At 37.1% G+C, this 17,661-nt stretch overlaps 1 protein-coding gene across 1 annotated transcript in view; it reads right to left on the bottom strand.

The window, feature by feature from the left end:
• BBX (BBX high mobility group box domain containing) overlaps positions 1-13,498 on the bottom strand; it is a 76,877-nt gene extending 63,379 nt beyond the window's left edge. The window contains exons 1-3 of the mRNA XM_080918928.1: positions 13,334-13,498; positions 8,226-8,468; positions 1,384-1,579 (exon numbers count right to left, since the gene is read on the bottom strand). Of these exons, the coding sequence (XP_080775054.1) occupies positions 1,384-1,579; positions 8,226-8,468; positions 13,334-13,495 (601 nt within the window). The 5' untranslated portion in view covers positions 13,496-13,498. The remainder of the gene's footprint in view (positions 1-1,383; positions 1,580-8,225; positions 8,469-13,333) is intronic.
• Positions 13,499-17,661: the final 4,163 nt, after the last annotated feature.

Raw genomic sequence — 17,661 nt, 5'->3', positions numbered from 1 at the left:
AGCAGATGCTAAATAAGAAGGAAACTGAGTTGAGATGTCAGTAGTCTGTACGTTTTCTCTTAGTCTTACATGGTGCTCCTTATATCACAAGAAGTCAAGTCCAGAGAGTTCACGAAGACTAGAAACAAATAGTCTGAAGCTAAGACTATACAAGTGACAGCTAAGGTGGGAGCAGATCTGTTCTGGTTTTTCTGGAACAGACACTGGGAGCTGTTCTGGAATCATGCTACAGACACTGCTCTCAACCTGAAGACATTGTTCCCAAGGATTCTGCCATGCGTCAGGTTTCATGTTTCTGGCATTCACACAGTATCACATATACTTTTCACATGAGCTCAAGCAACTATGAAGGCTTACTGACCTACTGACCACTTAAAAGAATTCACACTATGGCTTAACTGCATCCCTACCAACCTTTCTACACTGTAAACAGTTGAAGGCTCTATGGCCCAGTATAGGGGAATGCTAGGGAGGCGAGGTAGGAGTGGGTGGACACCCTCACAGAAGCAGGGGGAGGCAAGAGGGGATAGAAGGTTTGTAGAGGGGAAACCGGGAAAGGGGATAACATTTGAAATGTAAATAAAATATCCAATAAAAAAAGAGGAAAAAAATGTATTTGCTTGTAACATGGTGTAGGAACTCTGGCTCAGCAAGAACTCCAGAGATATTACTTTATTCAACCCCCCAATATCTTCCTGGTAAAAAAGTCTCGGATTACAGTGAAGAAGAGAGAAGATCCAGCCACTTGTGCAGCAGGGGTGGGGTGGGGGCATGGGGGGATATCAATGTCTTATTTCACAGGCATAAATGCAGTAACTTTCCTTATCACCCAAAGAATAATGTAGCAAAGGGCACCACCTGGAAATTTAAGTTCGCTCAGAGCCAACATTAATGGAGATGGAAGGCGGGGTAGGGTGGGGGTTCTCTTTAAAACACACTCATTGATCAATTCTCAGAGTTGGATAGATTTGTCCACATGCTTACCCTTGGTGTATCAGATACTTGGGTAATCTACATAACTGTGGCTTTTTAAATACCCATAACTCTGTCCTTACTCTGGTTAATACCTGGCCAAGGGCTGGGCGAGAAGAGAAGCTCTATTTTGTTCACACAAATTTCCCTAAGGTCCTGACAAGCTCCAAATTACTATTGACATTCCCATAGTCTTTGGTAGGAACTCCCAGCATTTGCTACTTGGCCCCATCTCCTGTTTTTAGCTACTAGTACATTCCTTGTAAACTACACCCTAACACCTCATCATATTCTCTATACTTGCAAGTGCTACAGACAGGTAAAAAAAGGAATTGTTCTCCTCCAATTTATATAATTTGTTTATAAACGCTCAATGTCCTTTAAAAACAGGTGCAAATTGTGTAAACTCACCTGCCATTCCAAAGTTAAGCTGAGGAATTTCTTCTGTCTTTGCCTTCTTGGGGATTGGCAAGTCTCTTGAAGAGTCAGATGGGAAGGCCCAAAGTTTCTTCCGTGGATTGACAGTGGGTGTTGGCGATTTCACAGGCTTGTTTGTGGTAGGGCACCATCTGTAGCCAGGGTTTGCTTTCATAAATGCATCTTTATACTATAAACAAATGAGAAGCAGGTTTAACTAACACCCAGACTAAGAAGTTTCAACAGCATTCACCCTTTCTGTCATTCGGGAAATTGTTGAGGAAAAACCACATTCTGTGACTTCAGTTGCTTTCCTTATAGAAGATGACAGCACCGAGACCCAGAAACAAGGCAGTTATAGAACTTGTGGGATGACAACCAGACACGTTGGATGCTCTACTCTTTTTGTTGTTCTTAACAAGTTGCCTGACTTTGAGGGCTTTTGAATTAGAAAACAAAAGGGCTCTGAGGATGGAAAGGGCAAGGCTAGAACTCTGACCCTTCCACATCAGGCAGCAGGCACTAAGCATAGAGCAGAGCAGTGCTGTCTGAGGGCTTAACAGACACAACAGTACCAGCTCGGCTTGGAATGACTCTCAATGGTGTGCAAAGCAGCTGGTTCTTCTCAAAGTACTAAACGTTTATGTGTACAGGGAGTGTTGTGACGGGTGTGTGTGTGTGTGTGTGTGTGTGTGTGTGTGTGTGTGTATGTGCATTAAACTTAATTTTTGCATATGGGTATTTGTCTACATGTATGTTTGTATATTGCATACATCTCTGGTACCTATGGAGGTCAGAAGACGGCACTGAATACCCTGGAACTGAAGCTATAGATGCTATGAGCTTCCATACGGATGCTAGAAATTGAACCCCTGTTCTGTGAAAGAAAGCCAGGACTCTTAACTACCCACTAGGCCATCTTTCCAACCCACAGCACCTATTTCAAAGGGTGGTCCAATATACATTTTGGATCATGGGTTAATGCTAGGAGCAGCAACCATGTGAGATCGAGGGGGTTGGTGGTACAAAGGCCACTAAAATCTAGAAATACTTTTTAGTTAAAAACTATTTATTTTATTTGAATTACGTGCATGTGTCTATGTCTGGGTATGTGCATACTGCCCTTGAAGGCCACAGGCAGGAAAAACCTACAGTTACAGACAGTTGTAAGCAGGCCAATATAGTAAGTATTGGGAACTGAACTCTATAGCAGAATAAATTTGGAAGCAACAAAGTTGACCTAAAAGAGACACTACCACAGTGCGTTCGTGTAAATGTACATATTACACTGAGGTTGAAGAATGACCTGTCTGCTGTCTGAAGACATAAAATGATAAGTGGCAGGAAAAACAAGTAGCAGACGTACGCACTGTTGTCATGCTTCAAAAATGGCGATCGTGGTAGGTGTGTGACATGAACAGTCATCTGAAGTAACCAAAGACTTTCAAATCAATTTATTAGCACATCTATGAAAAATAAAATGATCTTTTTTGGTAGGTAAAATTTTCTAAGAAAGCCCCCAGCTGTGAAGGAGGCTGGATATCGTTTGTACTTGAATGTCGTGCTTCTTGAGAGGGCCCTTCTCCTCATATTCAATTTTCGGATACGTTCTTCACTAGTAACATATTGCTACTAGTCACTTAGTGATCTGTTTCGGTGAAAATCAAGTGTAATGGGAACACTGACATCTTGATCAATGAATCATCCACTGATGTTAATGACGGCCAGCTTACACTAATTTAGAACAGTGCGGCCACTACCATAAGGCTCCAACAATTACCCATATGGTTTTTTACTATCTTGTATATTATGAACCTTTACTGCAGACCTGGTGAGCACTGACTAGAAGACAGACTCTAGACACTGGAGACAGAAAAAGAGTGAATCAAGGTAGAATCCCTCCTTCTCTCATGAAAGCTGGTTTTGCAAATGGGTCTATAATACAGGAAGTTTGCTCTGAGTAGATAACAAGTGTGCAATAGAGAAAGGCCTGGCCTATGAGGACTGTTTTAGAAAATGGTAACTGACACTTTATAATGAGGGACAATACTCTGTAATGATATAATAACAAGAATCATGTAGATTCTTAAATTCAATGTAAATGCTCAATACATACATAAAACATTTTTATTTTTTAGCTTTGGTTTGGTGCTAGATATTAAAACCAGAGCCTCAGACATGCTAGGTAAGCAACATACCACTGAAGAACAACATTAAAACACTACTCAAGTATATACTAATGAGAGGAGCTTAAAATGTGAATGACTGAGAACAATAACACATAAATTCATATAAAAACAGTAAGGCAACACAAGCTAAGGGAGCAAGAAAGGTCAGAGGCAAGAGCACTGTCAGCCTGTAAAGACGCTTATATGTCCTTGGAACTTGGTAGCTCGTCAATCATTTGATCTGATTCAGCTATAAGACACAACAGAAAGGATTAATCATTTGTTATGACAAGGTTACCAGGAAAGTAATTACAGTGGAGGCAGGGAAAAGAAGTAATGTTGGAAGACTTAGTTTACAGTCTGGAGCAAATAGCTAAATGTAGTAACTACCATGTAGGTCAACTGTGTGGACAAAATCCATTATCACAGGAGTGAGGGCTCAAGGGACCGGCCCCATCTATCCAGACATCCTGGGCCATGCTGCTCACACAAGAACATCAATCACAGACTACTGATCTTAAGATTTTGGTGAAAAAACTCTCAAAGATAGCAAGACTTGCTAAACAGCTGATTTTTAAAGTTTTATAAAAAATCAAAATTTACTTCATGACCCTCAACTTTCTTTCCTGCAAATTTGCAGCTGATTAAATTGTCTAACTTCAATGTGCTTTACAAATGGTTCCTTACTCTTGGAGGCATTCAGCAATGCTGACTCTCTTGTTTTAGCCCTATCCACTATTGTATTTTGCTAGCAAAAAATAAAAAAGCTGCAATCTAATTGCTGCTTCTTTTGTTATTCAGTACTGTCACCAAATGCATACCCTCTGTCACAGTATTTTACTTCCTTTATATCTGACAATGACATTATTATATAACAAAAGACAATAATCTATTCTGTTAATGCTTTAAAATGAGGTCTCAAATAAGTGCTTTTCAGATCATTACATAAGTGGAGATTTGATCTAAATACACTTTAATATTAATGATAGGTTTTCTCCACTTATTAAATTTTAACTGAGTGTGGGGTGCTATCTCAGTGTCCATGAGTGTTTCTAGTTATTAATACAGCCTAGATCTACATAGAGTGAAAAAAAAAAAGTCAACCCCAGTATGATTCTAGAAAAAGACTTTCTATCAGACCATTGAAGAAATTACAGAGAAAATTATTTAAAATAAAGTAAAGGGCTCTAACACAATTTGTCTTATAATCACATCCACCATGGGGAGCTTAAGGAACCTTTACCATAGTTCTGTTAGAGCTTTCTTTTTCTTCATCACAGGCAAAAATTTCAACATATACCCATGTCAGAGTGCAGGGGAGAATTGAGAAGTGGTACTAATCTCTACCTCCTTAGTTTGAAAACTTTCCCTTCACAGAAGCTAAACTCACCAGTAGGACAGTGGGATGCAGTGTAAACTTATCAGTAGGACAGTGGGATGCAGTGTAACCTCACCAGTAGGACAGTGTACTACTTTGGTGCGAGTTATCCTTGCAAAATTTTCAAAACAGTAACAAACATGACAAAACAGTGAATTTGGTTCATGGTTTTGATAAACATTTTGGTAGAAAAGTATTTCAAGTTATATATTAACTGAAAAACTTTTATAACAAAGATAAGAATTACATACGTGAAGAATCATTGTGCTGTTGCTTTGTAGAAAAGACACATACCAAACCCAAAACAAAACAAAAAAAAAAAAAAAAAAAAGAAGAAAAGAAAGAAAACAAAGAAGAAAGAAGAAAGCAGTGGAGCTGGCGATGAATATGACTACCTAAAGCCTGGAAGAGGAAAGTTATGTGGCAATAAGAGAGCCTTACGAATATAAATATGTTTAAGATACAGCTTTCCTCAATTTAGGTAATTAAGAGAACAGTCATTTCTCTAGTTTGCACTAATCTTAAAAATTAAAAAATACAATTTTATTAACATTTTTAGCTTTGTGCTGACATGTTAGCTCAGTGGTTGATGATGCTACTTAGCCAGAAAGTCTGACTTTTATCACTAGAACCCACACAGGAAATGCTGTCTGTTTTCTGATCTCCATCCACATGCACACACACACACATACATAAATGTATTTTAAAAACTAACCTTGTTATTTGATGGAGGTTAACCCCCTTGATGGGGGTTTGGGTAAGGAGAAAAAAAAAGTCTTAGTGAAGATTCATCTTCTAATACACTAAGAAATCTGATGTATAACTCACATGTCCACTATCTTTTTATAAAATGCTTAAATTTTCTCAAAAATGTTCGCTTGGTTTAATAATTTTCTTTAAACTCTTTAACCTTTTTCATTACAAAAGAAGCAAACAGAAAAATTTTTAACTAGCTTTCAATATCAATTTATACTATACAGTAATTTATGAAAAAAGGGCAACACATCTTAGAAAAGGTAGTTCATTACCAAATGTGAGAAAAGAAAAGTCAAAGAAATTTCATGAATAACACAAAAGGAAGAAAAAGGGGAAGGAGGAAGAGAGGGAAGGGGAGAGATGTGGGTTCATTGCTAGTTTTTAAAAGAGATGTTTCTTTTACAATCAGAAAAAGCACAAATTACAATAATGTTTTAGTTAACTATATTCCACAATGGTGGTCTCCTAAAATTACATTGCCTTGCTCTGTAAAAACGGTCTCAGCTAGGTAAATAAAGTATGATGTTTGCACAGTGACTAAAACAGCTGAGGACACATTCTGAGGCTGTATTCTTGTGGGTAAACCAGAGTATTCTCACTCTAACAAAGGCCAGGATACAGATGACAAATGACACAAAGCACTGAAAGAATGTCTTGAGTTTAGCAAAACATTCACAATTGAGGATTCAAAGTTGAAAAGTTACATGTGAAGTAGTTTTCAAAATGACTTGGTCTTGAACACCCAGGCCTTCTTTGTGTCTACCTTGTATCACTAGCAAACACCATAAAATCTGGAATACTGAAACTTCTTAATAAGTAACAGCTGAATGAACTGACGTTCCAATTAAGGCTACAATGTTAACAAAAAAAGGCTCTAGCAAAATTACATGTACTTTAATGTAACTGTGAAACATTTAGTACATAAGCTGAAAGAAAGAACCACATGAGACCAATTGTGTGATAATTTGGGAAGTAGCAGAATCGATCAGACTTTGGAGTATAAATGAGAAAATATTTTATATGAATAACTATAAACAAGGCAAGATGCAATGTGGGACTTTCTGGTTTCCACTTGTAGGCTGCAGGGAGCTACCTAAACAGATTTCATTATAGCACCACAATGGCAAATATTGTGAAGGTAATTAAGTAATTAATAAGGGATTTCCTGTGCAAAAATAATAGTTCCTCCTCTAAAAAGTGGCCACCTATTGGGTTTGTAAATTAGCTGTATTTAAGAAAAGGCAAACACTATACTGGCAATATGCTGCATGTTATCCAAAATCAAACTCAAGTGTTTAATTATAGGAAGCGTATGCTGCTCTCCGTGAGGTCTCAGATAATTGTTTACTTTATCATATAAAGTATGAGTATGAAAGGATGTAAACCTACTTAATGAGGAAGGTTTATTGTTAATTACTTTATGCTTGTGGAAATCTACTGAAATGTTTAAAACTCATGTAGGTTGCTGTAATTGATTTTAAATTTTATAGACACCCAGTATAGTTAAAATTCTATCTTTAACAATTAGTAAATTCCTAAAGCCTTGTGTGATCATTAATTACACAGCAACACTAGTCATTTACTCTGGATTTAAATTTCCCTGAATGTTTTAAAAGAAAATTTTATGTTGCAGGTTTCCTTATTAAACAACTCAATAAAACCACAACTGAAGGTATTATTTTTCTTCATACTGAGATGGCTAATAAAAGTGTCTTGAAATTACATCATTTTATCCCTCACTGGCTCATTTTTCCCCACAGAAGTTAATGAGGTAGCAGGGATTTTCATGAATGAAGTTTTCTTGCAAGTTGAAACTCCAAGTAAATAATGTCAGAATTATTCCTTTCAGACTTACCCACCCTGACAATACTTATTCCTTACTTAGAACCAAGTCCACTCATACTTAATGGACAGTGATCTCATTCCAGACTGCTGTAGAAACAAATCTAATACAGTACTTTCTGAAGATATTTAGTCTTTGCTATCATTTGGGGATTTATATGCAACCTTCCCATGTGGGAGTGTTCCTCACCAACTACAACTGCTGAAGCATCACAGCCCAGCCTGTGTTACTGCCATTCGTGCAAGCATGGGTTTCATGTCTTCATGCTACACTACACCAACTGTGCTTACTAAAAACTCAAAGTATGACGAAATAAGAGCTGGTAGACACACAAACCGAGGTCCAACTTTCTTATTGTACTAATTTTTTTTTTGTTTGGGTTTTTTTTTTTGTTTGTTTTTTGTTTTTTAGTAACTTTTTTTAAAGCTGAGGTCAGAGATGAACACATGCACACACACATACACACACATAAACACACGTTATTTAGCCTTAGAACTTTATCATTCTGTGATCAACTTAATATATTCCTGGGATATTAGGAGAAAAATCTCTTATGTTGTCAATTTTTTCCTTGGCATTTGATAACAACAGAAGAAGACACCATTAACAAGGGCCACTGCATATGTGTTGCATACATTTTATAGAATTGGTTTCCATGATTACTACTATCATACTTGTCCTTGTAACCTACCTCCTTGGCCATGTCTGTATATTTCTGCTTTTCCTTTGGATCAAGAACAGCCCACCAATCAGCTAGTATCTTGGTAGCACCTCGGTTATCAAGCCTTGGGTGTTCCTGTCGGACAAGAGAGCGATGGCGCTTGCAAAATAAAAGAAATGCATTCATTGGTCTCCGGGCTCGCTGCTCTGGTGACTCCTCATCTTCAGTCTCACCAACATCTTGCTCTAGGTCATCCACCTCAAGAAGTTGAACCTACCACCAACCAAAGCAAAAGCCATGCGCTTAACACAGCTCCAACTATTTTGATTTAACAACCAGTTTTGACTTGCAAATTGTATTTTTTTTCCTTAGCTCTAACAAACTGAAAATTTAATTTAAAAAAATCATTAACTACCCTTGGTAGTTGGTAACTAACTTACGAAGTGTCCTGTTTAGTTTCCATGGGAACCTCTGCCTATCTGTATTAAAACATATATTACATTATTTTATAATTACTTACCTTTTTCCTCTCTCACTAAACAGTGAGCCTTTGAGGACAAAAATCTCTTATTTACCTTTATAACTGCAGAGGCCAACTCATTATCTGATATTAACATTTAACCAAATGCTCAGAGTGAACAAAAAATGATTTCATGGTTTATGGGTCTCAAGATTAATGATATCCACATAAAAATACAAGTATATTCCCTCTTTCTGATCATTAAAAAGTAATACCTTATAGTTAATAACATGGAAAGGAATGTTTACCATATATAATAAAAAGCAAATATAGAACATTCAAGCTTTGCAGATGCCAGTAGAGCTTCTTATATAAAGTATCAATAGAACCTTTACATAACTGTTTTAAAGAACTTCACAGGACAACTTTAATCACATAATCATCAGTCTTATCTTCCAAGATGTTATGACAATAAGGATAGATTCCCCTAGGTTTAAACAGCCAGCCTTAATCTTGAGTCCTTTCCTTCCTAAGCATTTTGTTGATTACTAGTCAAGGACTTTGAGGACTTCCATAAAGCACCAGTCTAATCACTGCTCATCTGAATCTGTGCAGTTCTCAGGCTTGGTACCACTCTGACCTACGATCTAGTCTCTCCTCTTCTGAATCATCCTTGTAACACTTCCAGCATATCACGGCCAGATTAAATTGCATGAAGCACATCTGTGATCACAGATCTCAGGAAATAATTCGAATGCAGTATCTCTAAGACTAACATATAATTCTGCAATGTTTCTCAGAAACACAATTGTGCAGAAATTCAGATTAGCTAAGTTTGTATTCTTTATTTCTTATTCTACAATGAAAACCAAGAAGGCCCAGGGTAGTCATCCGTCCGCATGACTCAGTAAGGCAGCAGTCCTGATGCTCAGAAGTGGACTGGGTTCCCTGGAGGCCTTGTTAATAAAGGATTGCCAGGCTCTAGTTTCTGGTTCTGTCGCTCGTAAGCTCCTGACCAATGCCCAGAGAGTTCTAGAACCACAAGTAGAAGGTAACTATCACCTTCACACAATATTTATCAGGCAGCAGGAAACAAATACTGTAGAATAAATCATTTGCCTATCCCAACTTATCACACTTTAAATATTAGTATTTTTGCATGGATGTCTATGTATGATGGGGTAGGAGGGGAAGTTACCCTTGACACAACATGACAACTCTGTTAAGTTGGTTCTCTCTTCAATTTTTGACTTCCAAGAATTTAACTAAGGTTACCAGGTCTGCATGGTAAGTGCATTTACCTTCTGAGTCAACTTATCAACCTCAAGTTAGCTACTTTTATAGACTTTTAAGTAAATGTTGCAAACACAACAAATCAACCATCAATTAACTTCAAACACAAAATAAAGAAAACTCTTGAAACTATGGCTGACTCAGAAATATATTAAGATTACTATGAATAAAAAGTACAGATTTATTTCCTTCCTTATGTATGTGACCACTACAATAGTTATTGCTATTAATTTCCAAATGGTATTTACTTGGTATTCTGAAGCTATGAAGCTAAGGAAAATTAGGAATAAATGTATTATGTAAATTATAGAAATAATCCTATTTTCTTCAGAAATAAGTAACTTTTATTATTTGTGTTCTAAAACTCAAACTATAACTATTTTTAAAAATAACTTTTCAAAAGAGAAAAATACATATAAACAAATGAATTAAAAAGGAATGTGCTGACAAGCACTTGTAAATACAGAAGGACAAGGGGGCCCTTCCTGGATAAAATTTTGAAAGCTGGATTAGAACATGTTGACTTATCAGTAGGGATGTGTAAAGAAGCAGAAACTGGGGCTTAGAACTTCATTCAACCATGAGCATACAGCTTTCTAGCACAACACAGGAAAAAGAAGTTTTGGGATGAAGATGGTAGAAAATATGAACCATGTAATGAAGAACATAGTCTGCCATGGTGGAAGGTGGGAATCTGAATCCATACACCAGTTATTGGTTTGAAACAAACTGTCAGCATTTTTTTGTTCTAAATATGGGAATCAAAGGTTCTTAACTACTTTCTAATTTTATAGTTATTTCATTAAATCAGTCAGCTGGAAAGTGAGCAATTACACAAACAACAAGAAAATAAAGATTAAAACCAGATGATTTTATTTTTATTTACCAAGCATCTCTTAAAACATTATAAGAAATAAATGCTGGTAACTAGGGTGGATGCAATGGTATTATAGTTAATCTTGATGGGATTTAGAATCATCATAGAAACAAAATCTCTGGGCATCTCTGTTATGGAGTTTTCTAGATTAGGTTAAGTGAGATGGAAAGACTGAGCACAGACCATAGCACCCTTTGCTCTCTGCATACTATGAACACCACGTGACAGCTGCCTCCTGCCACTGCTGCCATGCTCTCCCTGCTATGATGGACTACAGCCCAGGAACTGTAATAATATACATTTCCTTATGTCGCTTTTATCAGGTGTTGTGTTGCAGTAACAAGACAAACTAATACAAATGTAGAGCCATGCGTAAACAGACAGTGTTAGATTTGTATTTTAAAAAGCTGCAGCTGATACTGCAGATCTCGGATTCTGTGGGTAAATCATAGCAACCAAACCTTGAGAAGCCAATTAAAAGTTTATTTCCAATGTCCAGGGGGAAAGAAGGAGGGAATCCAGAAAAAAAGGAAGATGAGGACAGAGATAACATTCAAGACAGAATCAATCTGAAATTGAAAAATAATCCCATAAAGGGCAGAAAAAACAGCGATGGGTAATTTGCATTTGAAGTGGCTATTGGTAGCTAGATGGACACCTGCAGTGGAATAATGACCTGGATATTAATGACCTAAAAATCTGAGACTAAAGCTGGGGATAGGAACATTTCTAAGACAGAGTAAACTGATCTTTAATCTTTCAGTCAACAACTGTTTACTGGGGACTTGCCATGGGTCAGGCCACTTTAACTGAGCAGTGAGTACACAATCCCTGCCCTTGTTAAGCAGGGAGATGACGTGACTGGCTTTCCATTCTAAAAGGATTCCTGTGACTGCTCTGGGCAGAACAGACAATACAAGAGGAAGCATGGAGGAAGGAAGATGGGTGGGATTAAAATAATTCCTGTGAGAAATAGTGGAGACTTACCCCAAGGTAGTTCAGAAGGAATTTTAAAAAGGAGTCACATAAAGTCCATAATTTAAAAGGTATAGCTGAGAGAATTTGTGGGTGGATAGAAAGCTTGAGCAAAATCCAACAAGGTAAACATTAATTGGAAATGTTGTAGTTGCCTTTACTCATATAGGAAAGACAGGCAAGATTTGGAGGAGAAAAGGAAAAGCTTAGCTTTGAGTGCATTCAAACCAACATTCCTAGCACGGATGGATGGATGGATGGATGGATGGATGGATGGATGGATGGATGGATGATGGATAGAAAGATAGACTAAAGACAGAGATAGGGAGAGATAGACTAGAGAGAGAGAGAAAAAAACAAGACAGTACACAGTCTGAAATATGAGTATAAAGATCAGGATAAAATTCTGATGGAGAAAGATTAAAGGTCCAGTCTCAAAGGTTTAGGTTGTTAAGACAAAATTTACTACATAGCCAAAGCTAGACTCAAACTCTCACACCTCTTGACTAAGTCTACCAAAGTCTGTAGACATATAATTGTTTATAGATTTAAGCATTAATAGGAGAGTAAAGTTATATACCAGGATGAACTGAGAGCAGCCAGGAAAGAATGGGAGTGGGGAAGCTATATAAACAGAAGAGAGTGCTGTCTTTCATGGAAAGAGGAGACAACCACAGGGACCAAGAAATCAACAAGGCAGAAAAGTCAAACGAAGCATAAAGTCAGCAATTTCTAAAACAAGAGTGCCATGATTTTAAGTTTCCCTGAAACATGCCTCACAGACAATTTACTGCCGACATCATGGGAGAGGGCATATGTGGAAATGGGCTCACTCCTCAGAACAAGGTGAGTTCTGTTAGAAGTGTGTTATTCAGAAAAAGCTGACTGGATGTCAATGGCCTGGAAAATACTGAAAACCATACACCTGTAAACTCTATCATGATAAATACATGACTTTTCGTCCTCTATTCATTATATTCTTGTTCTATGTCTGCTATTGGCTCTGAAGACTGACCAGAAGGGGCAAACCCTCTACTGTCACAACTTCTCAGGTCCTGAAAGCTAAGCACAGGGTAAATAGCTGTGAGTGCTATGAAGTTACTTATAATACAACAGTTGGGCCTTGCTGAAACAATGGAAAGACCCTAAGTCCTGGGGCCACTGTTCCTGGGTGGAGGAGGTAGGGGTCCAAGAAGAAGGAAACTTTGGAGACTATGGCCACAGTACGCAGGGAGAGGAGAATGCAGCCAGACCACAAATGGCACAGCAGTAAAGGCTAAGCGCAGCAGGAGGCAAGGCTGGGCTGGAAGCAGAGGAGAGGCTGCCAGGTGAACATTATTTATGAAGAGCCCCAACTGTGAGTTGACGGAATTACTAGAAAAGAACTCTTTTGCTCTAAACTATTAGAAGAACAGTGAAAGTTAAATTTAGAAGTTAAGAAGGAAATAAATTATAGAAATGTTTACTGTGTTTTCTAGAAAATGATTAATGCCTAAATATCCTTGATGTTTCTATGGTGAATAGAAGGCTTACTTTATCAATATCTTCCTCTTCCTCGTCTTCTTCCTCCTCTTCTGAAAAGTCCAGAAGTTTCTTGGCTAGCAATGGATGCCACTGAAGACACTTCCGTTTCGGTCGTTTTCCAGCCCCTTCTCCTTCTGCTGAATGATCTTTATTTCTATTACTGCCTTTCATTACTGTGACCTGGGGGCGGGTAGAAGATGGAGAAAATATGAATATGAATCAAAGTGAGTTTAATTAAAATGACTTTGTTTTGCCCAGTTAGTTCTCACTGGGTTATAATTTTAATTTCTAAACCATCTATCAGCTCAGACATTTACTGGATTCACCGAGAATCCTAAGTACATAATCATGCATTCATTTTAATGGGCTAAATTGAGCTTTAAAAAATTAACTTAATAAATCTACTTCTTTCCACTCAGTAAATTCAAAACTTAAATGAGATATTAAAGGATTACCAGTTCCGTTCACCTGTTCATGTTTCTTCAGAACAGTGTCACCTGATTCCTATCACAAGCCTGATAAAGGATGCCTTCTCAGGGATCAAACTCACTCCCACAGGAGCCCTCCAGATGTTCTGCCATAGCTGCTGCTTTACTATTACATTTCTACACTAAGGTAAATGCACTTGTAACGTTAAGTAAATGCTTTGTAAGAGTCACTTGATTCTTCTTGGCTTACATTTGAAATAAAACTATTTCATACAGTAAAATACGCATTTGAAAACTGCAATTTCCAAACACTTGGAGTATGAGCACATTATGGGTCATGAAACTGATTGAGTCGTCATTTATCTACGACAAAACACATTTTTTTGCATCTATCTAGTACGTATATAAACTTATTTTTTTAGTGAAAGAGGGAGCATCAAGCCTTTACAAAAATTTAAATGTATAATTGGGTAAAATAGCTAAGAAATAATCAGGTTATAAGTGTCTCAATATCCTTTAGATCCTATTAATCCCCCATTATCTTTTAATGACTTGAAAAAGGTTATCCTTGATGATAAAAGCATTGTTGTGTCCACATCAGGGAGGTTGTAACAACATTGTATCATCTCCAAATCAAGCAATCCTGGAGTCTAGACAAAATAAGTACTCCTTTATATGCTATCACATTTTTTATCTGATACATGCTTTCTCATTCATTAGATGTAAGATGCAGATACATATTATACAGATATATATTCATATATATACTCATGTAAAACTCAAATATTATAGGAAAGTGCTATCAAAAATTAAATGAGTCAGGAAAAGATACTGACGGTTGGTTATGCATGGACACATATCCCTCTCTCACTCCATGAATATCTGCTCCAATACAATACTAGCATAATAATGTCATTAAACTTATAATGTCATCTTCAAACAGTCTTGGGTCCATGCACATAAAACATCAGGATTCATCCTGTTTTTGGGCCTTGTAAACAACATAACACAGGTAACTTATCCATCTTCCTTATTTCTCGATTGTGTTTAGGTTGTCCTCACTTCAAAGCCAATAGCTATTCACTAGGGTTTTCTTTTAAAACTTGTATGACATCATCTTATACATTGAAACACACTGCTGTTAGGAACTGTAATGTAAATATTTGTGTTCTCCATTGGTCTTAAGAGAAAGGGAAGTGTTTATGCGACCACAACTGAATCTCCTATGACCATTTTCAATAAGCTCAGGAACTATGTCATTTTGTACCCTTTAAACCTCTATCTTATACATATATGTGTGGGGGTGGAGTGGGGTGGAGTGTGGTCAGGGACAACTTGCAGGAATTGATCCTTTCCTTCTAACATACAAGTGTCAGAGATCGAACTCTGATCATCAGGCTGATTTGAAAGTGCCTTTACCCACTGAGTCACCCATGGCTCTGATGTTGTATATACATACCATGCTCTTTCTAATTAATACACCCTGTTCATTTCAATAAGTATACTATATCAAAATCTGAGTGTACTGCTAGTTATTCAACCAGTTCAGTGCAGATGAGAATGAGATTAATTCTCTTATTTCAGATAGCAATAAAATATTTTCATAAAATAAAAAATTTCACTTTGATAAAACCCTTCACTAAGTATGCATTTGTCTATGATTAAACCAAAGACAAAACAGACAGAAGAAAGTGGGAGGTAGGAGGGGGAAGGGAGAGAATAGAGGAGGGAGGGAGAAAGGGGAAGGGAAGGAGAGGAGGAGAAAGAAAGCAGTGTTCCTAAGGCTTTTGTAGCAACAATTTCTGCTGACTGAAGTGATTATGTGACTCATGTGGCTGCTTTAAGAGGACGAGAAGTTATTGAAACTCCAATGGAACTAGTTATCTGGCATGCTCTTAATAAAAGAACAAAGTTTCTTGTGAATTGATAGGCTATTTAACAACTCCCATTCTATCTACATATAAAGCTTGGCTCGGGCAGCCCAATTTCCAAAAATACCATGGCCATACAGAGAGCAAAGGAAATGGCTGCTTCTGTGGTTTATTAATCATTCAGGATAAGCTGTCTTGAGTGGTAATTAAATCCATATTGGGGACCCAATATTTTATGTGATAACAAGCATTTTTAATAGTAAAAAAAAAAATCAATGGGAAACCATACACTTAGGCATTTTATCAATTGCAGAGGAGAAAGTATTTCCAGTGCCTTTAGAAAAATGTATTTTAGCCCCAAGACTTGTGAATTACATTATACTATTAGTTTTACATACAAAAAGCATTTATTCCAAACACAAACATATGTGTGTTCAGTACCATGTACAGATACTAAAATCCTAGGCTGCCCACATCTCTTATAAACGGTATTGTATTTAGATTTGGAGATTAATGACAAGAAGAACCCTGCACAAGAGCAGATAAACACTAAGGTTTTTCCTTGGCTATTTATGAGGCTGGTTGAATCAAACAGAGAGTCCACCAAAATAGAATCTCAGGCATCCCACTAATGGCTAGTGTGTGTGGTTTGAAGTTTACCTTCATCCCCGTCCTGCATAGCCTATTTTCAGTCTTTCTAGACAGTCCACATCTTACTCTGGTTACTGCTTCCTTTCTGGTACTTCGAAAATTAGATAGATAGATAGATAGATAGATAGATAGATAGATAGATAGATAGATAGATAGATAGAGATAGATGATAGATAGATAGATGGTCGATAGATAGATAGATAGAGAGATAGATAGTAGATAGATGGTAGATAGATAGATGGATAGATAGATGGATAGATAGATAGATAGATAGATAGATAGATAGATAGAGATACATGATAGATAGATAAATAGATGGTAGATAGATAGATAGATAGATAGATAGATAGATAGATAGATAGATAGATATAGATATAGATATATCAATAGATAATGACTTTGTATCAGCAGTTTAGAAAAATCCTTTCTCTACTGTTGAGCTGTTTTTTAATGATGGCGAGACCTTATTTGTTGTCTGTCTCCTAACACACCAAAGTGCTGCGATCAGTTAGATGTGAGTCTTTTCAATGAGCTATGCAAACCCCAGTACTTAACTGTAGCCAACAACCTACCATTTGCATGCTATAATGGCTTAGGAGGAACCACCATCTCTTTCGTTTCTCTGATTCAGATAGTCTTTTCCTGATGTGAGAGGGGAATGGAACTGTTCAACTCTGATATGCAGGCCAAGGTGGTTTACAGTGTGTGAAAACCAAGAGCCACCCGGATATGGGGGAAAAGTAGAGTCAGAAACCCCTGCACAGGGTCAGACATAAAACAAGACATTTAATTTTAGCATTCTTGAGAGATGAATAAAGCAGTTAGTGAACTGTAGGTAGTATGTGTCAGAATGGAATGGTCAGGAAAGTGTAATCTAAAGGTGTAAAGCAACTCCAACTGAGAACCGGACACTTGAATAATTTACAGTTGTCTAGCAAGCTGGATTTAATTTCCTATCAGTCTATTTTCAAACTGTAAAAAAGAAGGTAAAACAGTGGGTGTTAATGATGTTCTTGATTATAATTCTCAAAAGCAGTAAGAAATTGAGTTTAAAGGAAGAGTTTAAAAAAATAGTAGGAAAGACAAAAATGATATAAGCCTGAAAAATTACCTCCAATAATCAATGAGAGGGTGGAAAGGTTATTAATCACAAAATTTTAGTTTACTCTAGCTGCCATGCCTCAAAGAACAACAAATTTAGCCAACAGTCTATATGTATCAAGTGAAGCAATTGATAGATTTCATTCAAAGGGGGTTACTCCATCATCTGTGATTGTAAGACAAGCTCAGAGTCCTTGATCAATGAGCCAAGTTCTTGATAAACCAAACGTTATCTCAGGCTGCCAAGTAATGAAAACCACGGAACATGTATTTACTGTATAAACAG

Source organism: Micromys minutus, assembly GCF_963924665.1.
Source record: "Micromys minutus genome assembly, chromosome: 7".
In the NCBI taxonomy this organism is placed as follows: Eukaryota; Metazoa; Chordata; class Mammalia; order Rodentia; family Muridae; genus Micromys; species Micromys minutus.
The sequence above is the reverse complement of the archived record's forward strand: the minus strand, read 5'-3'. Positions and strand labels throughout refer to the sequence as shown.